The 27,283-nt window shown below is 39.0% G+C and overlaps 1 protein-coding gene across 1 annotated transcript in view; it reads right to left on the bottom strand.

The window, feature by feature from the left end:
* The window catches only part of dnah12 (dynein, axonemal, heavy chain 12), a 34,939-nt gene extending 10,033 nt beyond the window's left edge, over positions 1-24,906 (bottom strand). Inside the window, exons 1-53 of the mRNA XM_036591819.1 lie at positions 24,858-24,906; positions 24,357-24,565; positions 24,190-24,277; positions 23,977-24,003; positions 23,697-23,880; positions 23,229-23,298; positions 22,996-23,154; positions 21,565-21,760; positions 21,242-21,430; positions 21,005-21,158; positions 20,828-20,919; positions 20,568-20,746; positions 19,711-19,846; positions 19,503-19,628; positions 19,250-19,384; positions 18,974-19,167; positions 17,966-18,203; positions 16,998-17,183; positions 16,132-16,332; positions 15,780-15,974; positions 15,147-15,268; positions 14,748-15,030; positions 14,181-14,300; positions 13,938-14,094; positions 13,536-13,708; positions 13,234-13,386; positions 12,858-13,097; positions 12,082-12,327; positions 11,842-11,961; positions 11,643-11,752; positions 11,043-11,226; positions 10,788-10,928; positions 10,524-10,607; positions 10,162-10,350; positions 9,906-10,025; positions 9,088-9,276; positions 8,850-9,001; positions 8,489-8,627; positions 8,204-8,370; positions 7,127-7,382; positions 6,701-7,000; positions 6,433-6,611; positions 6,133-6,325; positions 4,925-5,086; positions 3,536-3,730; positions 3,247-3,380; positions 2,946-3,108; positions 2,084-2,164; positions 1,834-2,010; positions 1,599-1,730; positions 1,427-1,516; positions 1,185-1,325; positions 56-297 (exon numbers count right to left, since the gene is read on the bottom strand). Coding sequence (XP_036447712.1) covers positions 56-297; positions 1,185-1,325; positions 1,427-1,516; positions 1,599-1,730; positions 1,834-2,010; positions 2,084-2,164; positions 2,946-3,108; positions 3,247-3,380; positions 3,536-3,730; positions 4,925-5,086; positions 6,133-6,325; positions 6,433-6,611; positions 6,701-7,000; positions 7,127-7,382; positions 8,204-8,370; positions 8,489-8,627; positions 8,850-9,001; positions 9,088-9,276; positions 9,906-10,025; positions 10,162-10,350; positions 10,524-10,607; positions 10,788-10,928; positions 11,043-11,226; positions 11,643-11,752; positions 11,842-11,961; positions 12,082-12,327; positions 12,858-13,097; positions 13,234-13,386; positions 13,536-13,708; positions 13,938-14,094; positions 14,181-14,300; positions 14,748-15,030; positions 15,147-15,268; positions 15,780-15,974; positions 16,132-16,332; positions 16,998-17,183; positions 17,966-18,203; positions 18,974-19,167; positions 19,250-19,384; positions 19,503-19,628; positions 19,711-19,846; positions 20,568-20,746; positions 20,828-20,919; positions 21,005-21,158; positions 21,242-21,430; positions 21,565-21,760; positions 22,996-23,154; positions 23,229-23,298; positions 23,697-23,880; positions 23,977-24,003; positions 24,190-24,277; positions 24,357-24,556 — 8,483 coding nt within the window. The 5' untranslated portion in view covers positions 24,557-24,565; positions 24,858-24,906. The remainder of the gene's footprint in view (positions 1-55; positions 298-1,184; positions 1,326-1,426; positions 1,517-1,598; positions 1,731-1,833; positions 2,011-2,083; positions 2,165-2,945; positions 3,109-3,246; positions 3,381-3,535; positions 3,731-4,924; positions 5,087-6,132; positions 6,326-6,432; positions 6,612-6,700; positions 7,001-7,126; positions 7,383-8,203; positions 8,371-8,488; positions 8,628-8,849; positions 9,002-9,087; positions 9,277-9,905; positions 10,026-10,161; positions 10,351-10,523; positions 10,608-10,787; positions 10,929-11,042; positions 11,227-11,642; positions 11,753-11,841; positions 11,962-12,081; positions 12,328-12,857; positions 13,098-13,233; positions 13,387-13,535; positions 13,709-13,937; positions 14,095-14,180; positions 14,301-14,747; positions 15,031-15,146; positions 15,269-15,779; positions 15,975-16,131; positions 16,333-16,997; positions 17,184-17,965; positions 18,204-18,973; positions 19,168-19,249; positions 19,385-19,502; positions 19,629-19,710; positions 19,847-20,567; positions 20,747-20,827; positions 20,920-21,004; positions 21,159-21,241; positions 21,431-21,564; positions 21,761-22,995; positions 23,155-23,228; positions 23,299-23,696; positions 23,881-23,976; positions 24,004-24,189; positions 24,278-24,356; positions 24,566-24,857) is intronic.
* Positions 24,907-27,283: the final 2,377 nt, after the last annotated feature.

Here is a 27,283-nt window from a genome sequence, read left to right as displayed (position 1 = left end):
ATTTAAAACTCCTGGCCCTCAAAAGAAAATGTATTTGAACGAATATCATTCTGACCTAGTCTTTTCTCCTCCTAATCCCCCAATGAGCTTCTCCGCTCTCTCCAGCTTGCGGGCACAGAGGTCCACCTGGAATTCTAACTGAGCCTTCTCCTCAGTTTTCTCTTCAAATGTTTTCTGCAGGGCAGCCAGGCGGTCCTCCACCTCCTTCAGCTCAGCTCTCTTCTGGTTCAGGAGGGCCATGGTAGTGGCCAGTGACTGCTGTGCCACAGCCAGGTTAGCCTTTTTAGGAGCTACTACCTAGAAAGCCAGAGTTAACACAGGTGAGTAAAGATTAGAGGTGAGCAATATGACAGTATGTAATTATTGTGAAATTACGTTACACACTTTTCTGAGTACATTGCAGGTGTCATCAATACTTCTAGAACACTGACCGACTGCATGCATCATTAAAAAGACCAATTATATACAGCCTGTAAAAACAACAACCTGGGAATAGTAACTGCATACAGTCCTATGATAAAGTTTGAACATTCCAGGGCAAATTACATGTTTTGTTGATGTTTTGTGAAATTAAGCACACATCCTTTACAGGGAACTTAAATATGGTATTTGTCTGTGCATTTTAGTGCACAATATCTATTTACTTTACTGTGTTTGAAAAATTTATTGAAAAAAACTTATTTGCACAGACCACATTTTATGTTTTTCCCCCGATGTGTTAAATTCAGCAAATAATTCACAACAATTGTGCATTAAAATGTGCAGAAGTCTGTTCATTTTCACTTAGAAAATCAACAAAACATGTAACGTTTTTTTGCTTTTTAAATAAACAAAAAAGGTTAAAGGCCAAAAAAAAACATGGCCTTTTTGAATGCGACAATACTGTTGCATTAGTTCTGTCTTTTGCCCATTCCAACTTGTTTGCAAATCTTGGAAAAACCTAATATCACAACCATAATTGTGTAAATTGTGTATTAAAAATGTCTTATTGCACACGAGATTATATTTTTGCCATGACACACACCCTTAGTAAGGATGTTTATATCAAGAAGAAACAATTGGCTTGCTTAAATAAAATGGAATAAATGAATCACTTGCAAAAGACATCAGTTGGAATGAAAAAAAGGTCTGTATGTCTCTGAGATGCAACAGACGATTTGATTCAGTGATGCAATTCTGCCCACCTTTGCCACTCTGTCATAAACCTCCATGGCAGTGATCCATTTGCACAGACCCTCAGCTGCAGAAGAGGCCTTGGCCACTTTGGTGGGGTCAAAGTCAGGGTTGGTCATATACTCGCTACGGATTTTGTGCATGACTGGTGCCTGTCACAAAGTGGCATTAGTACAATATATTATCAACAGATCATAATGAAACATCAGTCATCGTGACACATGGCTCCACCTTAACCTATTGATACACTTACAGGAATGTTGTCCTTGTCATACACTTTCAGGTCCCTGAGGAAATTCATGTCTCCAAGCAGCTTCTTGCTTGGACCCCAATAGTCAAGAATCTGTAGATATGGAGTAGAAAGTTAATATAGCATCCAACAGAACAGCTTATCATTATTTAAAGTGCTGAACTCATCGTTTCACCTTCTGTCCTGTTCCTGCAGGATCACTGATCTTCTCAGGTTTGATGTCTTTCATCACACACACTGCTGCCATCACTAGCTTAACTCCAGATGGAGGATTTTTCATAGACTTTACAATTGTAATATCAGAGGGCTGGAAAAAAACAGGTTTACCAATAGCAACTTTTAACTTGGAGGAAAATCTAGATATTACATTACATATTGAATTGGGGGCTCAACATGACCTTGACTCTGACCTTCAGTGTGTCGAGAGCAGAAAGAGCAGCCTCCAGAGCAGGGATGGCCTCAGCGAGGTCACTCTCACACTCGTTTTTCAGAGCCTGTGCTTCGTTTGCCTTTTGAGTAGCCACCTCCTCATCCACACGAACAACTTTACTCTTAGCTTCAACCTGCACTGACTCCACCTCTATTACCTGCAATACAGCAGCACTTTAGCATCTGGAGGTTTTTGTTGCCCTAGCTTAAACAAAAATATTAATTTCTCACCTGCATCATTTTAGTGTTGTCAATCTTGGCCTGCTCCAGTTTGGGCTGCAGGTCCACAAGCTCCTTCTTCATTTCACCTACCTAGAAAAACACAGCTAATCATTCACTTTCCTTATAGCAAAACATATTAATGACATACAGTACTGTGTCCTTTAGGTCGTACATGGAAAACACACATGCTTTCAAAGTACCAAATGCAGCAGTAATTCCAGAAAAAGAGCAACAAAATAAAAAACACATTCTGAATAAACACGTTACAGTGCAGAAGTCAGAGATGACACTTTCATTTATTTAATTTCAAGTCAAAGTGACCATTAAATACAAGTTATTTATTTCACAGCATCGGGAAAAATACAGAAAACATATACTTAACAGATAACTACATGGATGCTTCAACGACTAAATCTAGTATCAAATGTTTCAGTATTTAATGTGACCAGCTGTTCCTTTTATTACCGTTTCCATTCTTTTCAGTGATTTGGTTTCTGTTTACAAACAAATCAGCAGGTACTTTTTCCCCACACCTTCAAAGTTCACTCTCAGAAGCTGGTTGCATTTTCTACTTCTCACAATCCAAGTAATCCCAATTACAAATTTTGACTCATCAGTCCATTAAACCTTACTCCACATTTCTAAACCACACTACAAACCCGTTCAGACCCCTAGTGTTACACTGAAATTATACTTAGTTTTTGCAGCTTTTGTGCAATTTCCTGTTAAATATATAACTGAAAATCAAATAAACTGACTTTTGTACAATACTGTATGCTTCAGTGTGTAAACAACCTTGTTTCAAAGACAAAATACACTGTGAGAAGAATTAAGAACATACAAAAGACAGAATAACAGACAGAAAAATGACCTGAGATTCAGCAAAAGCCAGCTTGTCCAGTCCATTAGTATATCTCTTCTTAGCCTTCATTACTGTGTCTCGTTTCTGAGTCAGGAGCAGTCTAAAAGCAGCTATGAGCTCCAAATAGGACGTAGGAGTCACATAGTTGTGGCGACCAAGCTCTGACAGAAACCTGGAAAAACATCAAAACATCACCATTTAATTCATAGCAACATATGTTGATGACATGCCCAACATTTTGTGGTACTAGAACTCATATAACAAAGTGTCTTATTAATGATATGATTATAAAGTGTATTATGTTTAATACCTCTTGGACAAATCAATTGCAGATGTGTGGAAAGTCTTGCAGATCAGCATAACTTCTCGCCGCTCATGATCACTCATCTCCAGCGTCTCTAAAAACTTGTTGGCTACTCGCTCCAGTGCTTCTTCAGGCCATGGCTGAGAGGAACAACAAATTCACACATCTAAGAAAAGAAAACTTCTTGCTTACACATATTGACTGAATGTCTGCATCAGTTCTGATCCACTAATTATAATCATTACCACATTTACTGTGTCTGTATTCATAGTTGAAAAAATCTTGCCAGTCTTACTTGGAACCAGTTGATTGTGCAGCAGTTGATCAGAGAGGGAAACTGTCTGAGACGGTTTCTGAAGGCATCTCCAATAGGACTGAAAGCCACCACTATGTGCAGGTTCTCTCTACATCGATTGACGAAGTATGCAAACAGAGCCAACGGGCTGAACTCCAAATTCTTATTACCAGCCTGGGCTATGGGCCGCACAGCCTGAGGAACAGACAGGAGTGAGAGGGATTCCACTAAACTTCCTTAATGTGTCATGGAGAGGCACAAGCCTCTAGTACAAGTTTTCCATCATAACTAATAGGCCTGTGAAAATTATTGCATAATCACCTGATTGCAATTATTTAATCTAATAGTGATCTAAATCTAAATAGTGGATCGCAAATATTTTCCAGAGTGTATTTTCATCATTTGGATTGAGGCAAGTATGTGTAATTAAAAAAAAAGTAGAAAATGCATTTACTGACATGATGAGTCTTGAAAAAACCCCAAAAGTTCTAACTTCTCACTGATGCCTTAACTCCTTTAACTGGCAGCAGTGAGTAACATTTGTTTATCTGAGCTTGAGCTGCTTTTGTCGTCAGTTGGGAGCTAATAACTATTTTTAACTAGTAAACAAGAAAGCTAATCAGCCAATTTGGCCACTTTAGGTTCAAACTTCAACAGATGCTTACAATGAGCAAAGACTGTCCGTTAAATTGTTCATTGTGATTATTTATATGGCAGTTAATCACTATCAAATACAGTGTAGAGCTGTTCTAGTAGCAGGTAGCAGTAGCTTAGCATGCTACACCACAACACAGGAAATCTATGTTTTAGTGTGTGGAGCTGTTATGTAAGCTACTCTTGCACCACTACCTCGGTAGCACCAGCGGCTACTGTTAACTTAGCGAGCAGACTAATACAGATACACACCATATAACACAGCTTTAGAGGATAAAGACTCAAATCTGAATGAATGAATTTGGGTGGCCAGCGTTAAGGTTTAAAATTTAGTCGGTGATGAATTGAAAATATCACTAGTTTATTTTCTGATTGTTGAGGGTACGTTGGGAGCTTATTTTAGTTTCTGTTGTGCTCTGTCTCATCTGCTCAGTTTGTTTCAGATTGTATTCCAGATTCAGCAAATCTAAAGAACTCTGCATGCCTGGTGGTGAAGGGAAGGGATGGGGTTTGGAAACGGGAGGAGTTTACAATTTGCACAGTTGTGCATATTTATAAATCTTCACATTCTCAATGAGTGTTAAGGTTTGGGGGTGATCTTATGCCATTTAAAGAAGTTTCCTGGGTATAACAATACATACAAATATTTGACAAATTATGATTCAACATAGATATTTTTTCATGGTTTAAATTATGACTTAAAGGGTACTTTAAACATTATAAAACATACAGCACCTCCATGATCTCTTGCTTTTCATCCACAGCAAATATATTTGGAACCTCCCCTGTGTTTAAGACGCTGTCTACGTCCTCTAAGAAGGCCTCTTCTTTTATCTGAGCATCTGTGAGTAGGAACACTGTCTTCTGGCCCTTCACCCCTGCTTTCTTCAACAGAAGCTGAAGGAGGAACAAACAGACCTTATTTAATGAAACACCATTTATTTCAGCAGCTTTAAAGCAATGTGTCAGCCAAGTTATGTTTGGTGTCCAAAGCTAGTTTTTTTTTCTTTGCACTGGAGCTAAGAGACTAATGCAGGTAATAAGAAATGGAAGCTTATATCTACTAGTTTTGCATTATTGGTTTTATACTGTTATTTTTAAAAATGGGCAAAACTGTGGACAAAATTCAGGCTTTAAGATATTTGTAAGATTCAATATATTTTTGTCAATTTTTAGTATATCATACAATGTTAGAAACGCACAACTGTGTTTGATATTATTTAACACCTCTACATGGTTTGAGGCAAGTGCGTGATGATTTAGACATGCAGTATGCATGATGATAATTGTTGAGACAGCTTTTATTACTTATCCAACATGTTTCTTGTCTATTTAAACGTCCACTTATGTTTAATGATGTTTCTGTGGTTTTATGTACTAAATCAGTTATCATTTCTTTTTCCATGACCATTTTCAACCTCTGTTTATTACTTAGAATTAACAGGCTGTTTTGTTACTGTGCATTTAAGGCTAATATATGTAAAAATCTCAGTTGTGATTGGCTTTCCTATATTGTGACTCTGTCAGAAAGCTATCTTTCTTACTTCAGCGTGAATGGGTGGGGCTTAACTGCTGCAGTCTAAATACATGGAAATGTGTAAATGCACTGTTTTTTGCCACAACACAAACACACTGAATTTCAAAACAGGCTGTCAGACTGACAAGTGAACAGTATGTTTTTTTTTACTTTTTAATGACATTACATCAAACTTTTAATAAAAAATGAATGAAATTTTTGTTTTTCCATGATATGGGTCCTTCAACTCGTAGCTCCAGTGTAAAACTAAAGAAGCAGTTTCCCAGACACCAAACCTGTCCTGGCTAATCAAGTATATTTTGGGTAGGGTGAAAATTTAAGTAGCAAGTTTCAGTTTCAGTGAAACCAAAAGCGAAAGTTCACGCAAATTACTGAAACTTCCTATCAGAAGGAAATCACATAGTACCTTGAGGTCATCTCTCCACTCGTTCATGCCATAGTTCTTGGAGATCTCAGGCTGGAACAGAGTCATGTCGGCCATGAAAGTGGCCAGCCTCGTGATGGACTGACGGCCGCTTCCTCCAACCCCCACCAGCAGAGCGTTTCCCCCAGGCTGCTTCAACACACGGCTGATTCTGGACAGGTGTTCCAGAACATAGCTTCCAGAAAACAATAAAGAGCTTTAGGAATTACATCCCTCACAGTAAAGTCTATTAATGTGACTGCAGTAACACACACTGCAGTGAGTAAAGGAAGTATCAGTTACCGGAAGATGACCAGGTTCATGCGGTTCTTATGAGTCTGGTTGTACTCCGTCAGATAGGACTCTACCACTTGACTGAAGCTTTCCATGCTGGGAACCTCAGCATATAACCTTTCACTGGCGTCGACATCAGGGGTCATGTAGTCTCCAAACAACAGGTTCCTCATGTCCTCTTCACAGAGCTGGAGTGGAAAAAGAAAATTTGACAGATGACACCAATTTCAAAAACGGTGGACTAACGAACAGATTCTATTCCTTTTCTGATACTTACAGGCTTTTTCTCAGCTTTCAAATGCTCAAAAACAGCGTCAAAACTCTCCTTGAAATGGTCCTTCACAATGTCATTCATGAGTTTATAGAGCCAGGCTCGGTCCTGGTCGTCTACCAGGCGATCATAAAAGACACGAAACACCTCGTGAACGAACAGGCGGATCATGGTGCGCTTGCTCTCCAGAGATTCCTTCTTCAACAGCAGGCATCCCTGCACCACTCGGGAGAAATCTCGCAGGTTGAATGTGTAGTGGGACTTGGCTGGGGTGGGAAGTAGGTTTTCCATTGCCTTTTTATAAACCTAATACAGAAAAACAGAACACAGGAAGTTACCAGAATCCCCAAGGAAATATATACAGTCTTCTCACATTAGACTGGGACTGGAGCCATACCGAAGCTCCAGTAACTCTAGACCTGCACAGCTTACCTCCAGGGTAGCAGTAACTATCTGGTTGCCAATAGTGAAGCAGTCAGGTGGAAAGCCATTGTTACGCAAGTAAAAGGCTACCACGTTAGTGAAGATGCGTGACATGGTTTCATCACTAAATGCATTCATACTACAGACGTTAAAGTGCCGCAAAAAACGAGGAGTTACTGCATTCCGCCCACCACCAGGGGGCCCCATGGCTGAAATCAGCTGCAGATCAACCAGAGTGATTTTGGAGGTGTCCTTTAGGTCATACCTGGAAAACAAACATGCTTTCAAAGTACCAAAATGCAGCAGTAATTCCAGAAAAAAGATCAACAGAATAAATTAACATTCTGAAAAGGAATAGTACAGTGCAAAAGTCAAAGCCCACTCTTAATTTTCATGCCATTAAAGTTACCTATTTTTCAGGAAATATTACTGAGTAGATTAGATATAGTTTAGACAAAAACAGAAGTTTACAAAACTGTAGCTCAAAAAACTATTAAACAGAAAACATAACTAACTATTGCACAACTGTGACCATCAGATAAACAGTACTTAAACCTTTCATCTTTGAGAGAGAGGAGAAAATCAAGCTCCACTCTTGCTTCAGATCTGAAAAAACCCACAGGTGCTTATGTATATCCTTCAACTGTGAGAAGACAACTTAACACTAGTCTGAATGAATGTGGAGCTGTCAAGAAGCACTTACTGAGAAAAGGAAATAAGACAAAAAAGAACACTTCCAAATCAAACAAAGAAGCTGCTGGTGTTCTCAGAACAATGGACTGACCAACCCAGAACAGTGCACTCTCCAGCCAAGAGCTCAACATCAATGAATGTGTTTGGGATAACTTGGACCGTGAGGAGCAGAAAATGCCACTAACTTCTAAAACTGAACTTTGAAAGTGTGGAAAAAATATCCATGCAGATTTCTTAGAAAAACATTTTTTTTTCTGTTTTTCCTGATGCTAGAAAATGACTAACAGCCATTTTGACTGTCAAATTAAGCAAACAAAGAGTGGCCCCTGACATGTGCGCTTTACTATATTGTGTATACTACTAAAATAAGTACATTTCTGGACCAAAACATACCAATTTCCATGGTCAAAATACTGACGAAGCAGCTCAATAGGAGGCTGTGCACCGAACACTTCCATTGCTGGCATGTTCATATCATCCACAAAAATTATGCATTTCTTTCCCATGGGAGGTCCAAATACCCCCTTTCGTCGTTTATCTAGCCTGGACATAATTATGTTCTTCATAGGAAACAAGAAGATTGTGTGTTAGAACATTATTCCTCCCTACATTTGCATCAACCTACAGGAAATTTGATATTAGATAAGCTACTTTTAAGAGGCTTATCCTTTTAATTACCTGACTCTGGTTGGCGCTAGTGCGTGCTGAGAAGTTGATAAAGAAGGGCAGGTAGCGATCCTTGTCTAGATTGTTCATGAGTTTCTCCTTCACATAAACAGACTTCCCAGTGCCAGTGGGACCAACAAACAGAAGAGGCCTAATTGAAAAGCAAATGTTCAAGAAAGCGATATAGTTTAAAACATTTGAATCCCCCCATTCTTAGGAGAAATGTTCTACAAATATGTAATATATGTAAAATGCATACAATTCAGATTTTAAAATATAGCGTCCATAAGCTGCATTATATTCCATTTTTAAATTGGATGAGATGTGGGCCACATTCCTTTTTCTCCTTTAGGGACTATAACCACTCACTTACACTCCAAAGTTAATACAGAGGTCCATTAGGTAGGTGTAGCGCACTGTGTCAATTGTAGGAACAATGATGTCCTGAACTTTGGTGTTCTTGTCCCCTAATGTGACGTTCTTTATTGCTTCATTCCAGTGAACCCAGCGGCCTTTTCCTTTGAACTTCACCAAAAAGAGCCATTGGTCATATTTCAGAGTGGTATGAAAAACATGAAAAGCATGATTATTGTGTGAACTGCAACATATACCTCATAAGAGTAGTCATAAACAAGACCCTTGTCATCAAAAGGGCATTCCCACTTTGAAACAGTGGCAGGAATGGGGTGCTCATCTGATTTTCCTGATGTGATTTCCTTCAGAAACTCATCAAATCTTCTACGACTGTCTCCATCACAGCACCCACCAACAGACCACACCAAGGAAAAGGCAAAAGCTGCCTGTGTAAAGCAAAACTGAGTATGTTACCAAGGTTGGGGAATATTTATAAGAAGATAAATTAATATTTAAAATATAAATGTAAAGCAACACAATTTCATTAAATGCCAGTAAACAAGTTATAGATACGTTTGAAAAATGTGGTAACACAGTTAACATAGTTTAACCCATTTATGTCCATACTGGGATTTTGAAATTTCCTATACTACAGCGTTTCTTAGAGCTCCACTGAGCACAAATCTGAAAGCAAAATCGAAGTAGGTCAAACAGTTTGGCCACATCGTCCAATTTCCTTACTGTACTTTTAAAGGCTTTAAGCATAAATGGGCTTAAAAAACAACTTTTGGCCTCCAGCAGGGAAGCTTTCATGCTGAATGTAAATGCAGTTTTTCATATTACAGTGTACAGTCTTTGAATGGACACCAGCTCTATAACTGCAAAATAATTTGAGCAGGGTATTGAGATGTGTGGTCTTAAATATTACTTTACTGATTGCAACAGAAAATCATTTAATTTATAATGGAATACATCTGAATTTTTTTTTTCTGGCCTTTTTTCATGTTATTCAGATAAATAAAAATAAAAACAAGGTTCAGAACGAATTTCAAACAAATGTGAAATCAATGTTTACCATGATCCACGTGCGTATATTCTTGCTTCCAGGTTCTTCAGTTACAGGTTCAGTAAGCAACATTCCAAAGAGTCGTGTAAGAGACACAACTGTATTGCTGTTAGTGGTGGAGACAACCTCCTATAAAAGAAGAAGATGATCAAAGTTGAGGCTGGATTATGATCAATAATCTGTCTCTATTCATTCTTTAGAAAAAACCTTCAAAATAACTTCAAATAATTTAAAACACAGGAAACACAGGAGTAGGTACACCTACTCTACAGTTTTTTCTTAACATCTTAAGTGCCGGGGGAACCAGCCAATTAAACAGCTCCAACAGTAATGTGGAATTCTCCTGAGACTGAAGAGGCTGGGGTAGAGTGTTTAACCAGGATTCCACAAGCGGATGCCATCCGAGCTGAGATGGCTCCATGTAGATCATTCCACAACGGCTCACTGTTGCTGGCTGGGAGAGAATACCAGCATCGTTTAAAAGCATGTAGCAATAAACTCCCAAAAAATAATAGAAAATTACCTAGGTCAGCAAATCTGCAGTGTAATATTGAACAGGTCCATTTTAAGGTGGTGCACAAGACAGTAAACTGAACAGTAACATGATAAACAGAGTGACTGTCTTACTGAGGCCTGCGACAAGTCCATGGCTTCAAAAATCAGACTCATCTGGTTGGACATCTGGATAATTTCTCCACTCATTAGGCACAGCTGCAAGAGAAACATACATCATCTGATGATACAGACTGGCAGCAGATGCAGGAAGTTCATATTATATTATATTATATTATATTATATTATATTATGTTATATTATATTATATTATATTAACAAAGAAATATTACATTCAAGGCTGATAGGAAATCAATTTTAACAAGCCGAAAAGCTTGCCTTTTTGTTATCATCCAGCACAGTGTTCATACTCTCAATCCAGAGTGTGTCAATGGGTCCATCAAACACCACCCACTTCCTGTCTGGGGTCTCAGATGAGGCAAACTCCCGAAACGTGTTCGCCACAATTCCATCAGTCCACTTAGAGAGAAAAAAGCCTTAACTGTTCAAGTACATACTGATAGACCTCTAATCATACCAGGTGCATTTAGTAATTTAAATAGATTGGCAGCAATATACCTAGCTGAAACCCACCTCATGGGACACAGGGTCAAACTGGCCGAAAAGCTGTCCCATTGTGATGGATTTTGGGTTCACTGTGCGGTACTGGACTTTCTCCTCCTCATTGTAACCCCTCTCATTCATGAGTGTGAGAGTGTCAGCTAAGACATGCAGCACTTTGGTTTTACCCGCAAATGGTTCACCAACAAGCATGAACCTAAGGAACGAGAAATAAGGGCAAAAAGGAAAACTTTCCTCATAATATGTTGTAATAAACACCTTTCCTCATAATATGTTGTCACATTTTGGTTGCTTTCAGATTTTGTCCTTTCCAAGGTCTCTCCTAATATCTCCTCCTAATTATAGCTCAATATAATCTATTCCTTATCACTCAATAAAGACAGATTTAGGATAAAAAGGCTAACATGTGCTTCCACTTTTCAATCCAATGCATTTAGAGGATAACGATAACTGCTCTGTCCTATCTGGCTGGTCTCGACCCCTCACTGTAGGGTGAGGAGAATTATGCCACTCTTCTCATCCAAAGAATGAACAACTAGTTGTTTTTGTGAACTCTAGGCCACAGAAGGCGATCGTGTCGCTGGGAAACAAACTGAGAGAACATGCACTAACCCATGACGCACAATCATCATCTCATAGGTCTGGATCATTTTATCGAGGAAAACTTTCACAGGCTGAACATTGTGGTTTTTGCAGCATTCTTGAGCACAACCCAGGAAGAGCTAAAGAAAAAGAAGAGATTGTGTGCAAAAAAATTACATATAAATTGACATGTTAAGCTGACCTGAGATTCAAAGGCCACAGTTCTCACCTGATAGTCAGCCACAGGGAGAGAGATGCCAGGGAAGAGATCACTTGTGATTCCATTAAAGAGAGGAATGTCGTGGGAGAGAAACTTGGGTTCATTCACATCTTTGATGGAGCGTAGGAGCTAACCAAAGGAACACAGCATGTGTCAGTTTGAACATAAATAGCCCAACTTTGCAACTGAAATACTTTAATATTGCGCTTGAAATGTTTTAATACTTTAATATTTCTTTTTTTCTCTTACAAGAATATCTTCATTTTCATTTGGAAACTTGAGTTTGAGGTTTCCTGCTGCCACCAGTACTGCTTTGACAGCTCTCATTCCATAATCGTAGTGGAACTGGGAGGACAACTGCTCAGAGCACAGCCTGTAGGTCATTACTATCTTCACTGAAAGTGGCTTGGCATTCAAAAAGCCATAAGAGTACAGAGAAATCTCTGCTATCAGAGCATAGTTAGGGACCATCATTGCAACAGTTCTGAACAAAACCTAGAAAACATACAAAAGAAATACTCATACAACAGCATTAATTCATACAGAGAGTGCACTTTCATTCATATCACAGGTAGCAAGTAACAATAGTAGTATACACTATATAATGTGTATAAGGAGCAAATAATAGTAGTAGTATACACTATATAATAGTAGTAACACTATATAATGAGTGTTTTAAGTGGAGTGATTTTTTTCAAAAGTCTTCTAATCATGGCAAACGTGCATGTAGGGTGTTGTGACGCAAAATAGCTCATAAAGAAAATGTGTTTTGCAGACTTACCACCATTTTACCGTTATTAACATTACATATGGATAGTAAATTAGATCAATATTTGTGTTGTAGACATTGTGAACCCTGGTTCCTTCCTGTGACTACTGTAATATGTAAGTGGGAACATTTCTCTGCAAAGCACTATTTTACATAACACCCTGAATGACTTTATTTACTTCTCAACTCTTTATTTATTCAGAAATTTTGAAAAACTTTTATTGTTGCAAAAGAATTGCGTTTCACATGTTTTTACCTTAAGGTTGTCAGGAAGCTCAGATCTTCCAGCATATCCAGGGTTCATGGTGATGGCTACAAAGCAGTTTGGATTGAGGCGAAGCTCAGTACCCTCAAAGTCAAAAACCTCCAGCTTCATCTCAATAGCTCTCTGAATGCACAGGATCTGCTGTGCCACCACAGACAGTACCTCCAGCTCAATGCGGTTAAATTCATCAAAGCATGCCCACGCACCTGAAGATGCCAGTCCCTTAAAGAACTGACACAGATAACAGAAACCGTAAGTCAAATCAAAGTGACATTTACCAGTACGGAAGAAGATATTCTTTTCTCTAAAATTCATCATCATTTAGGTTTTAGATTAAGGATCTTAATCTGAGAGCAGCTCTCCTTACCTTTCCCATGGCTAAGTAGTCAAGTCCATCAGAGCAGTTGAACACTACACACTGCACAGCAAGGGCTTTGGCCAAGTCTTTAGTGGTCTCTGTTTTGCCTGTTCCTGCAGGGCCTTCAGGAGCTCCACCTAAATTCAGGTAAAATGCTCCAATCTATGATGGAGCCAGATTTTTGGAAAAATTACGGTGTTAAAAAAGTCATCAAAAGTTGTTTTCACTTGTTGTCAGTTGTTGTTTCAATGTTTTAAATGAATGTCCAGTCTGATAATGATTAACAAAGTGTAATGGACCTTTCAATTTACCAAAGTTCGGTAGCATCGATCTGTTAAAGGTGTGATGACCAAGCGAGGAGAATTCCCTAAGTACTCATAAGCATACTTGACATCACAGTTGATGATGCAGACACGGACATTGTCATTATTCCAGTAATAACGCAGCTGGGCAAGCCACTGGAAGTCTGTCTCATGAGAAACGCCTGAGAGATACAAGGACAAGTACAAGACAATACAAAGTAATGCAGCAAAGCAAGCCGCTACCACAGAAAGTAATGCAGCAGACCTTAAAAATGTCAGGTAATGCAAAGTTAAACTAATGCTACAATATTACCAGCAGTTAAGTTCCAGAACTAACAGCTTGTGGGACTATATTTAATATCATAAGAGCATAATTTTGCCACATATAATTTAGTAACTCAATCAAACAACCTTTCTGGATCATTTCCATGACAACATCACGGGCATGTACATCTATAGTGACCAACGCTCCTAGAGTAGTGCGAGTCTGCTTGGGCAATTTTCCTCTGACCAGCTCAACGATGTCATTCAGCTGGCTCTGTAGTTGATCATAGTAGTTCTTCAGACCCTGCCAATCAAACAAAACCCTTATTTTCATCACTGCTACCCACAATGTAATGATTAACATGTGTAATACTGTGAGTGTTTACACACATCAGCTCCACTCCTAATGGCTTCGTGTACTTCTAGAGTCCAGTACATTTGAGAGGTACAGAGAACCACCTGGCCAGGCCACTCACGAACCCACTGACTCCTCTTTGTCTCTGGGTATGCCTGTGATCCAATACAAACAAGCAAGAAGGCAAGCAGGTCCACATGTGCATGTACAAACACAGTATGTACAAACTGAATTCCTGAAACACTGACACTCAAGCGCAAATACATAAAAAAAACTTTTTTTAAATATTGTCATTAAGCCTACTTTGCTAAATAAATGCCATTAATTAATTGCCAGAAGCTTTTAATAATACTATACATTTAGTGGACATCTTAGATCTCCAAGTGGTTTCTTTTGGAGAACTTTCTTTTCTTTTTGTTCAGGTAAATAAGAAAAAAAGTGGATTACATTCAGATACAGCTATGTCTAAAATCTATGGATGCAACTGAAATGAAAAAGAAAAGCAACAATTCTTACTAAGCTCGATCTAAGACAACATGATTTCCTCTAATCACATAAATTGTTACAGGTTTGTGTATTTGAGGGCAAGTATAGAGTCTCACCAATCTGGAGCGGTTAATAACGTCCCTAACGCTACGCAGCATCACGTCCTCCACTTGCACCAGCCACTTCTCTACCGCTCCCCGCGCCTCTGAGGTGGAGATCAGCTGGATCAGGCCTACACGCTCCCCCTCACTGCTGTACATGGCCTGGATGTCCAGGTTGGGCAAGAAGTCCAGCTTGGCAATGCCCTCAAAACACTTCTTCAGGTGAGGCTGCACACGCAACGGGTCCTTGGTCTCAGACAGAATCTCCAGCATTTCATCATTCGAGAGGAAGAAGAAGCTGAGGCACAAAGGAGTCAAATACCAGTAAACTACAAGGTGTTTTTTGTGGACAATAATATTGGCTAAAATTATATATCAGCTGAACCTCCACTTCACACAAAATAATGCTGTTACCGTGGAAAGAATAGTCTTTTCTTCTCAAGGTAAGCATTCAATCCTTTCATAATTTTGTCCAGAAGGTTATTTGAGTCCTGAAGCTTTTCAAGTAAGCCAGGCAGTGAAGTTGCAGGTAAAACCTGTAATAAGACAAAAAGCTTTCACTGTCTGCTCAAGTTTAATTCACATTTAAAGCACTAAAGCATTCAGCAAAAATCTAATTTGTACAATTTTGTCTTGCTTATGTGGTTTCTGATATTGTACTGCATAATGTGGCCTAAATAAATAAATCATTTACATAGCTAAACACAGTAAAAACAGACATCTCTGAAACCAAAACCTGAATTTTGTCTGCAACTTTGTCCACTTTTATAGATAAAGTATGTTATCCACTATGAGAAACCTCATAAGCAAGTCTATTCGTATCTCCAGTGCAAAAGAAGCAAACTTTAGGTACCAAACAGGTCTTGGCTGACTGACTATACTGACAGTGAGGGGAAAATTGTATAAAGATTTTGTAAAAGAGAAAAATAGCATACATGACACAATGTAGACTAAATATTTTTGGAAACAAATCTCAACAACACTATTTGATCATAAATGCTCTTTTGGGGTGAAACCTCCTTCATCCTTTCATCACGTTGTCCATACCTTTGAGTCCTTCACACAATGTCTCATGACCTCCTTCCAGTGCTTGTCCACTGTCTGGAATAGTCGTCCCTCCTCAGGCATCTGCTGCATGATGTCTTGAGAACTAAAGATGGGCTCCAGGTAGAGCCACTGGGCCTGCACCCTCAGCCACTCGTCTATGGTGTCCTGAATACGAATCAGGCGCTCCTCCCATGCCTAAGCAAAATAGGTGTGATTTATAAGTATTTACTGAACATGTTCCCAATAAATAGAGACAATCATTAAAAAAGCATGCAACAAATCATTTTCAAACAAACAACGACAGCTCTTACACAGTGTACAAGAATCAATAATGTAATAATAATGGTCTCACCTTAATCTCTGTTTCAAAAGGCTTGATAAAAGGGGAGCCTCTCATGGTTTGGGTTTTCACTATCTGGTCATCTAGCATAGTCTGAATCTCGTCCACGGCGGTAAGGATAGACACCCCAGACTCTCTGTAGGCATGATGATTGAATGATACGGCATCCCAAGCCTCCACCATATTCTGCATGGCCTTCTCCAGAGAGAATTCCTGTGTATTCAGAGGACAATTTTAATTATTCCAGCTCAACTAAAATACAATTAGGATTAGGGATATAAAAATGCACTGATGCATCATGATGCATCAATGTAAAGGTGTCAAATCAAGTGCAAAATCAACTGATAGTGGAATCTTAAAATTGATAAGAATTCATTGCAACAATACTCAGTAAAGTATGCTCTCATTTGTTGGCTGAAATAAAATTCTAAAACTCTAAGAAAATTCACTAAATCCATTTTTATTTTTACAGTTTGGCATTCTTAAAAAATACATGTGCTGAAAATAGGCGTAAAGCGTGGTGTACTGTTTTATTGTCCATTGTACTAAATAGTTCCTCTAGCCCCTCATGTGTACTTATTACATTTTTTTAATAATTTGAAATCATACTAAAATAAATAAACTTCTAGCGAAACTTCAGGTTTTCTAAAGACTCAACTGAAATAATGTCAAACTGAGTTAACATAAATTTACTCTATCCTTGACTAAGAAGCATGCTTACTTACTTATTCCAAATAAACCTTTAAAATGAAAGTATTGTTACAACGCCCCCTTCAGTACAAAGTTAAACTTCCCCAATGTTTTATTTGAGAATATCAAATTATAGATTTGGGAAACAGAGTTAGTAAAGACACATTACAAATATGGCCACTTCTTACTTTGCTGGCAGCAGCACTGATAGTTTCAAACTGCTCCATGTAAGAGGTGAGATTCTGTTTGAGGACTTTGCGCAGAGTGCTGCCTGAATTAGGCGTCAGGTCATAGTTCACGATCTCAGACATCTGTTCCCAGTGCCTGGCCCTGATGCCTGGATTACACAGTATGGACACCATCGGGATGTGTTCCTGTGAACAAAAAATGGTCAAACTCTTGCACACATGATGCACACAGTACACATGAGCGAGCAATAGCTAAGGAATTAAAAATACAACATGACAATCAAAAATAACTTTTCTTATTAATTTGTAAATTAGCATAGCTTGCAAATTTAGACCCAGCAAAATGATACAGGATACTAAACAATAACAACAAGTAACTAAAGAAATTATTAGTACAACATGAAATCCAAAATATTATTTTTGTAAATTGGTATACAGTTGAATACAAAAGTCTGGGCACACCTTGTTAAATTACATCTTTTTTGATTTTTGAAGTGAAAAGAAGTAAACACAATCTCTGCATCAATATATTTTTTGCCTACTAATGTTAATGCACAGACACTCTATATTTGATTAATCTAAAAAAACAAACTAATAGTAATTGAGCATGTGCAAAAGTTTTGGACACCCTGCAAGTTGTTAAGTCTCAGAACTTGACAAACTCTTTAATCCTTTATTGACCCATTAGGACTGGTTAGGCAGGTTAAGAACTGTCATTGGAAAATATGTTATCAAAGCATTTCCAGCTTGAAATTTCCACCCTTCAATATATCATTAAGAAATGGAAGGAGAAAATGTGAAAGTCAAGGCAAGATCTGAAGGACCAAGAAACCTCTTATATAGAACTGCTAGATATAGAACTGCTCATAACTTCTGCAAAACAAAATCTAGATCTTAACGAAACATAATTTGACTAAGGATGCCCAAACTTTTGCACACACCTGTGAGTGCATCATTGTTTCATGTACCTTAAATTCTTTGATCTGCTCTATGACACTTAAACAGATGAGAACGGTGGGACTCTCCTGTTTATCTTCATCTTCTCCATGTCTTTGCCTCACTGCTACCGTTTTCTCTCTCTCCTGCTCTGCCTTCTTCTGTTTCTGTTGGAAAAACTTCAGCATCTTGTAGACTTCACGGAAAAACTCATCCACTTCGGCCTCCATACTCTCACCATTTAAATCTAAAAAGGACCCATCCATCCATCTAAAACAAGGTCAAATAACAGACAATGGAAGATGTCACTTTACATACAACACAGATATGTACAGTACTGTGCAAAAGTCAGAGACCTTTCAGTTATTTAATATCTTGTCAAAATGGCCACTATGTACTAATTACAATAATAAATAAATTATTCATTTTACAGCATCAAAAAAAAAAACATTTTCTGCCTCTTGAGATCCATGTTAAGTCTGAGCTCTGGGGTGGTCAGTCTGTTGTTCTAAGAACAACAGCAGCTTCTGTGTTTAATTTGTAAAATGTCTTATTTTTTGTCTATTTCCTTTTCTTAGTAATGAATTCTTGACAGCTACACATCCTTTCAGACTCATGGTGTTGAGCTGACCTCGCATAGTGGTAGGATGGACAGAAACACCAGTGGATTTTTTAGATCTGAAGCAAGAGTGGAACTCTCAAAGATGAAAGCATTAAGAACTGTTTATCTGATGGTGAGTTTTGGTGGTCTACCAGGTCTTGCAAGGTTGTCAGGAGTCTAATTTTCTCTGAGAAACAGTTTTTTCAATGTTTTTCCTCAGACATTTCTCTTTCTTGTGCAAGTGTATTATCTAATATCTAATCTCCTTAGAAATACTGCCTGTAAATAAATGATTTCCACTTAATTATTTTTGACAAGAAATTAAATAAATGAAGGGTGGACTTTGCACAGTACTGTGCATCAAAAGAGAGTTTTACACTAAATCTTCTTGACATGGAACCTAGAGAACATGATCTTACACACCAATAATCCCACAAACCTCTTCTCAGTGCGCTGCCATTTCAGCACAAGCCCAAAGAGCTTCTGATAAGGCTCAATGTTCTCCTTGATAACATTCACTTCTGGATAAACAGTTAGGTCCCATTTGTAGAGGGCCTCTTCTTTGTTGATGAAGACAATGGAGTCTTCAACTTCCTGAAGCCTCTTCTGTACTGTTCTGACATCCGTTACATACTGCAACAGAGGAAAGGGACAAATGCAGTCACTATACTTTGAGGTGAAATAAGACACACGGATGTATAAGGTTATATCTCACCTGTTGCATCATGTCCAGTTCTGAACACTCTGCAAATTCCTCCATCCTTCGACTAAGTTTCTCCAGTTCCAGCATCAGTTTCTCCCTCCTGCCCTGCAGCTCCTGCTCTCCTTTCTGCTTGGCCTTCTCCAACACCTGCACCACAGAACCAAGACAGCCACTTTAAGAGATAATGCATGTAACATACTTTGAAAAGTAGAAGAATTAGAAAAATAGGATAATGCCTGGACCATCAGTGATGGTCAAATGTTACCTCATCATTGAGTTGAAAGATTGGACTGATATTTTGTGGCCACAGCAGCACTGCAGAATTAAGCTCCAAGTCTTCTACATCAAATACGTGCACATCTAGTAAGTAATTTAACCTACGATGTGTTTCCTGAAAGAAAGTAAGACTAATTTATACTCACTGTTTCATACTTTGGTGGTTGGCATACTGTAAAGAAATGTTATAAACTCACCATTATCTTATTGTTGAGCACCTCTATTCCCTTGGTTTTTGCATGAACAATGTAAGCAATCATTTCTGTCATGTCCTCGGTTGTATCTGGGATTTTTAGAGCCTTATTGCGAATGGTCTCAAACTCCTTACAGATTCTTGAAAACAAAAGAATTTCTTCTCACTTAAATGTACTAATGGAAGCAAAAAATAAATATTCCTTAAAAGGGAAAATCTGAGATATAGACATCATTTACAGTGTTGTGGTGTGAAATGGTTAGCTGTAGAGAAACTTACTGACTCCAATTTTTTATAGTGGTGGTGACAGGAACCAAGATCACGATGTATTTAATGCAAATATAGCCATTTTATTTAGTGTCCAAAATAACTAGCATATCCACCGCTGTCTTCTGAGTTTTATATGTAATGCTGATAATGTTAAAATAGTGGTAAATCTGAAAGAATTGTTTTCTTTGGGAACTGTTTTGCCTTATATATGTGTTTTAGGCCAAAAATAAGTACGTTAACATAGATTTTAGGCCAAAACTACATTAAAACAGCCTCTAAGGTATCAGACAGTGTATTCATAGCCATTTCATGTAACAGCTTTCTGGGAGGCAGCTTTTAGAGCTATTAAACATTTTAGACATCTGGTTCATATCACCACCACTGTGAACAACTCTGATTACGTTTTCTAGAAATGTGCATCAAACCACTCTATGTGGCTTTGTTTACATCTTAAGGATTTAAGTATGCAGATTTCTTTTTTAATCTGTGGACTTAACAGAATGCAAATAAGCCAAAATACAAGAACAAAAATACTAGGCTCAAAAATCTAAAACAAAAAACAAAAATACTAGGCTCTTGATCTGGGCTTACTGAAGACAGTGTTCACGGTGCGTGTTGATCAGTCGTTCCAAAAGGATCTGAGCGAAAGTTTTGGCTTTATTTGCCAGTCCCTGTTTGAGCTCTTCACAGTCCAAGTGGATCATATCAAAATGAACTACTGATTGGAGGCTGGAGATCTCTTGGTACAGAGTCTGGAACTTCTCCACTTGCTGAGATAAAACAGCATATTCAAAAGCACAAATACAAAAGAACACGCTACAAATCAAGCTATATTACATGCACAAGCTTACCTGTGTATACTGATCAAAACTGTGCTCCTCCAGCATAAATGTCTCTACCTGTGCCTGTGCTGTCCCATTGACTAGCCAATCATAGTTGTTAGCTATGAAAAATTACAAGTGTGAGTAAATCACCAAACAGATTATCATTAGTTTGCATAAAAAAAATCAGGAATATAAGAAACTCACAATAATGTTGAAAGTGCCTGCCAGGTGCCTCCAGGTTTTTACGGACAGCGTTCTGCAGTGTGGTCCGTGCTCTTACAAGAACATGGTCTGCAAGTTTAGCATCAACTACTGAGCTGTTGGTTTCGGCCAGCCAGGACTGAACAGTCTGAACTTTCTGTAAAATGGTGAAATTCATTACATACCACCAGTCTTATCTAACAAACTGAAACATGACCCTGACCATGAACCTCTTCTCACCTGCATGGTCTTAGTTATCAAGTTGAAAATCTCTAGCACAGCCTCCTCTAGATCCTGAAAACTGGGATAGAAGTCCATGTTCTCATCATCAAAGGTCAGATCCATCCTGAATATGAGGAGCTTGTGTGTATTGAGGGGATCAAACAGGCTTATGAACGCCTCTACGCTCCTCTCAACCAGGGCCTTCAGCTACAGGAGAAACAGAGAGAATAACTGGCACAGCTATATTTCAGCAAGATCCCATCAGCACTGATCAAAAATTCTTGATAGTTTCCAGAAGAAAAAAAAATCAGTCTGATGAACAAAGTGAATACCAGACTCACCTGGTTGGACAGAAGTGTGGAGGCACAGTTGTAAAACGCGTCCAGCTTCTCTGCTCTGATTCTTTGCACCGTGTCTTTGCTGGTGAGCAGGTGAATGACTTTTGGAAACCAAGTGTTCATGAGCTTCTCCTCGATTCTCTCACACTCCACAGCCACTTTGTTCTTCAGGTTCTCACAGTCCACAGGCCCAGTGGACCTTCACACCATGGACATAATTTAGAGAGCAACGAAGTGATAAAAAGTTTAAGGGGACAATAAATAACTGGACATTACACAAGCGTCAGCATCACAAACCTTTTGTTAACCTAAGACTGGACACTCAAACTGTGAGTGCACATGAAAGCATGACTTTTAAGATGTTGTGTAAAAGTCATTTGGCTTTTTTAATAAGAAGGAAAGGGAAAGCAAATGTAGACATTGACATATTTATAATAGTAAAAAGCAACACTGTCACCTCTGCCAGCAGGTTAGTGCTTGCAGGAGTAATACTTGCTTTATATTCTCTATACCTATATTGAGTAATTTGGTTTCTCCATTAATAAGCTTTATTTTCCACATGCTTGTTGCCATAAACATCAGGAGACAATAAAATCAACCAAAAAGGACTGGAGGGGACATCGTCAGAAACCTTAACCTTAATGTGATCCAACGTGATAGGGGCAGTTGTGGGCTGGAGGTTAGGGAACCAGCCTTGTGACCGGATCCCCTGAGCTGACAGTACATGATTGAAGTGCCCTTGAGCAAGGCACCTAACTCCCCAACTGCTCCCCGGGCGCTGTGGATAGGGCTGGCCACCGCTCTGGGCAAGTGTGCTCACTGCCCCCTAGTGTGTGTATATGGTGTTTCACTGCACGGATGGGTTAAATGCAGAGGTGAAATTTCCCCATTGTGGGACTAATAAGGGTTAAACTTAATTAATTAAAATTCTGGACTTTACCTTCCCCAGAGCAAGTTAGGCATGTAGCATAGGTTGCTATGTTGAATTAGCCCAGTAAAACATAATCTTAAACGGGCTTAAAACTAGCTGGCTAGTCAAGAAATTCTGCTTTATCAGACAGACCCCATGTACAGATGTCTACTGTTCCTTGAGCAAAAGAGAAATACTTTGTATGTACAAACCTTGTCGGCCTACAAAGCCTGGTTCTGACTCTCTCTGACACATACAACACTTAAAATGTACAAGCCATACATTTTAGTGTCTGCAATTTTTGCTCAGAGTTGGAGAGAATAAATATATATGGAAACTCTGACAACAACAAAAATAGTATAGACTTATTGATTCTTACAGAATCAATAAGCATATACCATACAGTAACTTTACCAGAACTTAAATATAAAGTCAGTCATTTATAACCTGCAAGTAAATGTTTATATATCTCATGTGCAAGTTGTAATTACTAAAACACTGAAAGAAAAACAGAAAAGCAGTACCTGCAGTCTGAGAGGTCGACGAGGAGCAGTTGAGAGAATGTTGTGTGACAGATATCCAAAATAATTTTCATGACTGGATGCAAGATGTGCAAATTTTCCTTTATCACCTTTCGGCTCCTGATAAAGCTGTTGTGCCAAGGCCTGGAGTAGTCAAGAGCCCTGAAAGGAGAGAAACCTTTTAAAATCCTGTGAGTCTCTTGGAACTCTGAGAGCTTAGACGCCTGTCCACTCACTTTGTTCCTGGTGCGCTTTTTAAGGCAGGGAGCGTGTCCTTCATTTCTGGGTCTCGGAGAACGCTGTTAACTAAAGAACAAACCTATTAACAGTAGGAAACACGTACAACAGTAACGTACAAGAACAACTTTCTATGCTAATCTCTAAAGTGGTGTTAAATGGAAGAGTAATAATCTACAATATATATGCTACAAGTTCGGCAATGGACGGATGCTAACAGCATCATCTAGGTAGCTAAACAGACATAGTTAGTCCCTCTCTCACACAAATAAAGGTGTCAACAATAGAGGTTGATAATAGTAGTAGTCATATACATTATAAAATGTTTATTACATAAACAGGTAACACTTGTTTGATGTTTGTTAGCAGTGTTAAGGCATACCTCACTTTTAGGTTCAGGGACAGCTACAGCTCTTATTGTTCAGCATCTAACTGGAAGTTATGAAGCAGACTGACAGTGAGCTCACCTGTGTGTTTGACCATGCTGCTGAGAAAGTTCTCGCTGACCTCCTTGCAGAGCTCCTCCAGCATCTCCTCTCTGCCTTGGCGGAGCTGCGGTGAAACACGGGTCAACATGTCATCCAGCCAGTGCTGCTGAATAGGCACGATGGGGCTCTTTTCAACACACTGCTTCAGGAACATGTAGTTCATCTACAGAGAGAAGAATAGTGAACAGAAGTGTAAAAGTGAGATAAAAGAGCACTAGTTTGATACACGCTTTCTCAAAAGATTTCAAAAAGCACTTACTCGCTGCTTCCTTGCCTCGCTGCTAATCTGTTGAAGAAAAAGGACTTTGTGTTAGAGAGCACTTGAAAAACAACTTAAGTGCACCACTATATGGCAGATTACTTAATTAAAAGCATCCAACACCCTTAAAGCTCAGATAAGCATTCAATACTGTCATGAGAGCCTTAGCATCTCTGAAGAATTGTCAGATTATTAAAGAAAAGCATTCAATACCGTTGAGGGAAGCTCAGATTCAGGGTATATTGATGCCACTGGGGTTGCATCCTTTGCTTGCTTGTAGGCTTGCACTGCAGCAGCGACCCTGAACAAAGCCACAGGGGGTCAGGATAGCAGATACATGGGATCATATGCTGAAGACACAGCGGCAACGGCAAACTCACATGACTCCATGTAGCTCCTTCTGCTGCTGTTTGCTTCTCCTGTGGTGCAGAAGTTTCCTCCGAACTGCTCTTCTGTGTTCCGGCAGGCAGGAGCCACTGCCGCCCGCCTCACCTGGCCCACTCGGGATGGGCGGGAGGACGCTGTACTTTTTCAACCCATCCTCCACGGGAGACTTTAAAACTTCCCCTGAGGTCGGCATTTCAGACTCCTACTGATATAGGAGAGTGTTCAGTCTTACTGTGTGAATTTTAAGTGTCTGTTACAATGAACGACGTGCTTTCCTAGTTAGGTTAGGTAGCCTGTCACAACACCAGCTTAAGCCAAGTTAAACTAACGTTAGCTTGCAAATTTAACTGTTTACTGAGTTAGCTAGCTAGCTAAAGACACCCGAAATCTGAAGATTACTGAAAGATATAAACTGCCCAACAACCTGTCTGCACCGCTTCATTGTATAGCCGTATACAAACTCGAATAAACTGGTGTAAATAGTGTTTTCTTACGGTTTCTCTTCACTGTAAGTGCTTCAGCTTCATGGCTCGTTCGCCAAAGTTTGTTAGCTGAGCCGTAGCGAAACAATTCGGTTGCTATGGAAATAAGACGAGGTAGTGTAACGGCGCCTGTTACCGGATAGCGGCGCTGTTAACACATTTTAAAAGGGTATTCTTCGAATTTATAAACTCTGGATAATTAAACGGATGTAAATTAAGTCATTCAGAGTGATTGGATGTGAAATGCACCTTCCTAGATAAATTTAGGGAGCCCAAATTTAGGATAGTAACCAGGCGTTCCACCTATTTCTCAGAATTTCCGCAAAATTTAATGGTTGAGATGTAAACAAAGTCATTTTTAAACACCTCAGTGTCACTTGACAGCTGCACTGAGAGTAGTTCAACAACCCAAAATATCCAGCGTCTCAACAACGTCCTGTGGGCACTGATGAAGGACTAGAGGATGACCAACACAAAGTGTGCAGCAACAGATGAGCTACTGCCTCTGACTTTACATCTATGAGGTGGACCAACATGGTAAGTGTGAGTGGACAGTAAGTGGACACAGTGTTTAGAAACTCCAGCAGCACTGCTCTGTCTGATCCACTCAGACCAGCACCACGTCAGTGCCACTGCGGTGCTGAGAATGGTCACCACCCAAATGATGCCTGCTCTGTGGTCTTGTGGGGGTCCTGACCACTGAAGAACAGGCTGGAAGGGGGCTAGCAATTAGAACTACAAAGTGCATTTATATGGTAAGTGGAGCTGATAAAATGAACAGTGAGTGTAGAAACATGGAGGTGGTTTTAAGGTTATGATTGATAGGTGTACTTATGCTCCACACAGCCAATGAGCTGCAGAAACTGCTTAACCCTGACATTATAAAATCTATTATGTAGGCTAGATTTATGTTTGTAGGAGGATTTTCCTGGCCCATGTAATGATGTGGACCAAGCTCGGACAAACTACTTAAGAAAGATCCTTAAGAGAGATGGTTGAACTGGCATCAAATCAAAAGGGAAAGGAAGAAAGAAATATTCAGAATTTTCTTTTTTCCGATCTGAGCTTACTTCATATATTAGTTGTATTTTAGTAGTTTTATACAAGTAGTTTTAATAGTTTGTTTTTTTTGTTTTTTTTTTTTAAACTAATTCATGGTTAGGCTCAGGAGATATCACTGTCATCCTTTTTGCCTTGAGATGTGGAGCACCAAAGTAAAGGAACTGTGCACAGCTGAGGTGCAGATCATATTTGTTGAGTACAGGTGCATTGGGTGAGGCTGGTGGTGTTGTGCATTTAGGCAGCCACAGGGGGGCGACATTTCTTCATTAAAATAGCCGTTTGCTTGTATTGTTGAATTGCGTTAAATGATATTGATGCAAATCATTAAATGGGTTGTCGCTTTTTATCATTTCTAATTATTTGGGTGTTTTTGAGGGTAAGGTTTTTTTTTGGATGTGAAATAGGTACTAAATATGTCATAATGAATATCTCCCTCAGGGTGCCATATAACTACAGTTTTAGGTTCAATATGGTCTTGTACAATCATAAACATAAACTGCAATTTTGAATGAATATTCTAAAGTAATCACTCGAAAATCAGAATTTAATATAACCTTGATAGCTAGTATTATGGATTCAAATGAGATCGGGTGAGTTATAAAATAACATGCAGTCTGTTCTTTACCAGGTCTAAAAAAATAGAAAAAAGATCATTTACCTAAACTGATATCTAAACTGAAAATGACTTCCACAAGTTTCCGTTTTACAGCAGTTTCACAGCATTCATAGTGAACAACACTGGATTAGTTCAGGCCTAATCGATGAGAGGGAATAAATAAAGCTGCTCTCTCTTTTGATCATTCAAGATTTCGTTCTTACATTATAATGCAAATATGTGAGCTACTGTAAAAGGCCTGTCTTTCCCAGTGAAACCAGCTGACTGATAGTTGTCACCCAGCTTGTCAGTCACACAGTATGCAAGTTCTTGGCAAGGGACAATGACCTACTTGGCTGACTGAATTCACAGCACTGCTGCACATTAGTGCTGTCTGAACCTAGATTAATGCATTTTACAGTGAGTTTATCCGCCTTTTGGGTCACATCAATGTTGACGTTACATATACATTTACATTTATTCTGTTAGTGGATGCTCAAAATGTGCTGGATTCTAAAATGAGGCTATTGCCAGTGATTTGCCCTTAAGCCAAGATAACTATTTATGCCATTCACTATGGCCTCCTCTTAACCAGTATACTGTCTACTGTCCTAGCAGCTTTGGCTGCAAATGATGGCCCTAACAATTCATTAAGATTAGTTAAACCCTTCCCATGGGTGAGATACGTTGGAAGATGATTCAGATACTCTTGCCTTTCCTTGCTTTGACCTTATTCACAATGTTTCATTATTTAGCTTCATTAAACAATTCTGTGTGCTTA

The sequence above is a fragment of the Colossoma macropomum genome, unplaced genomic scaffold (assembly GCF_904425465.1).
Source record: "Colossoma macropomum unplaced genomic scaffold, Colossoma_macropomum, whole genome shotgun sequence".
Classification (NCBI taxonomy): domain Eukaryota; kingdom Metazoa; phylum Chordata; class Actinopteri; order Characiformes; family Serrasalmidae; genus Colossoma; species Colossoma macropomum.
Note: the sequence above shows the minus strand (reverse complement) of the source record. Positions and strands in the feature narration are given on the sequence as shown.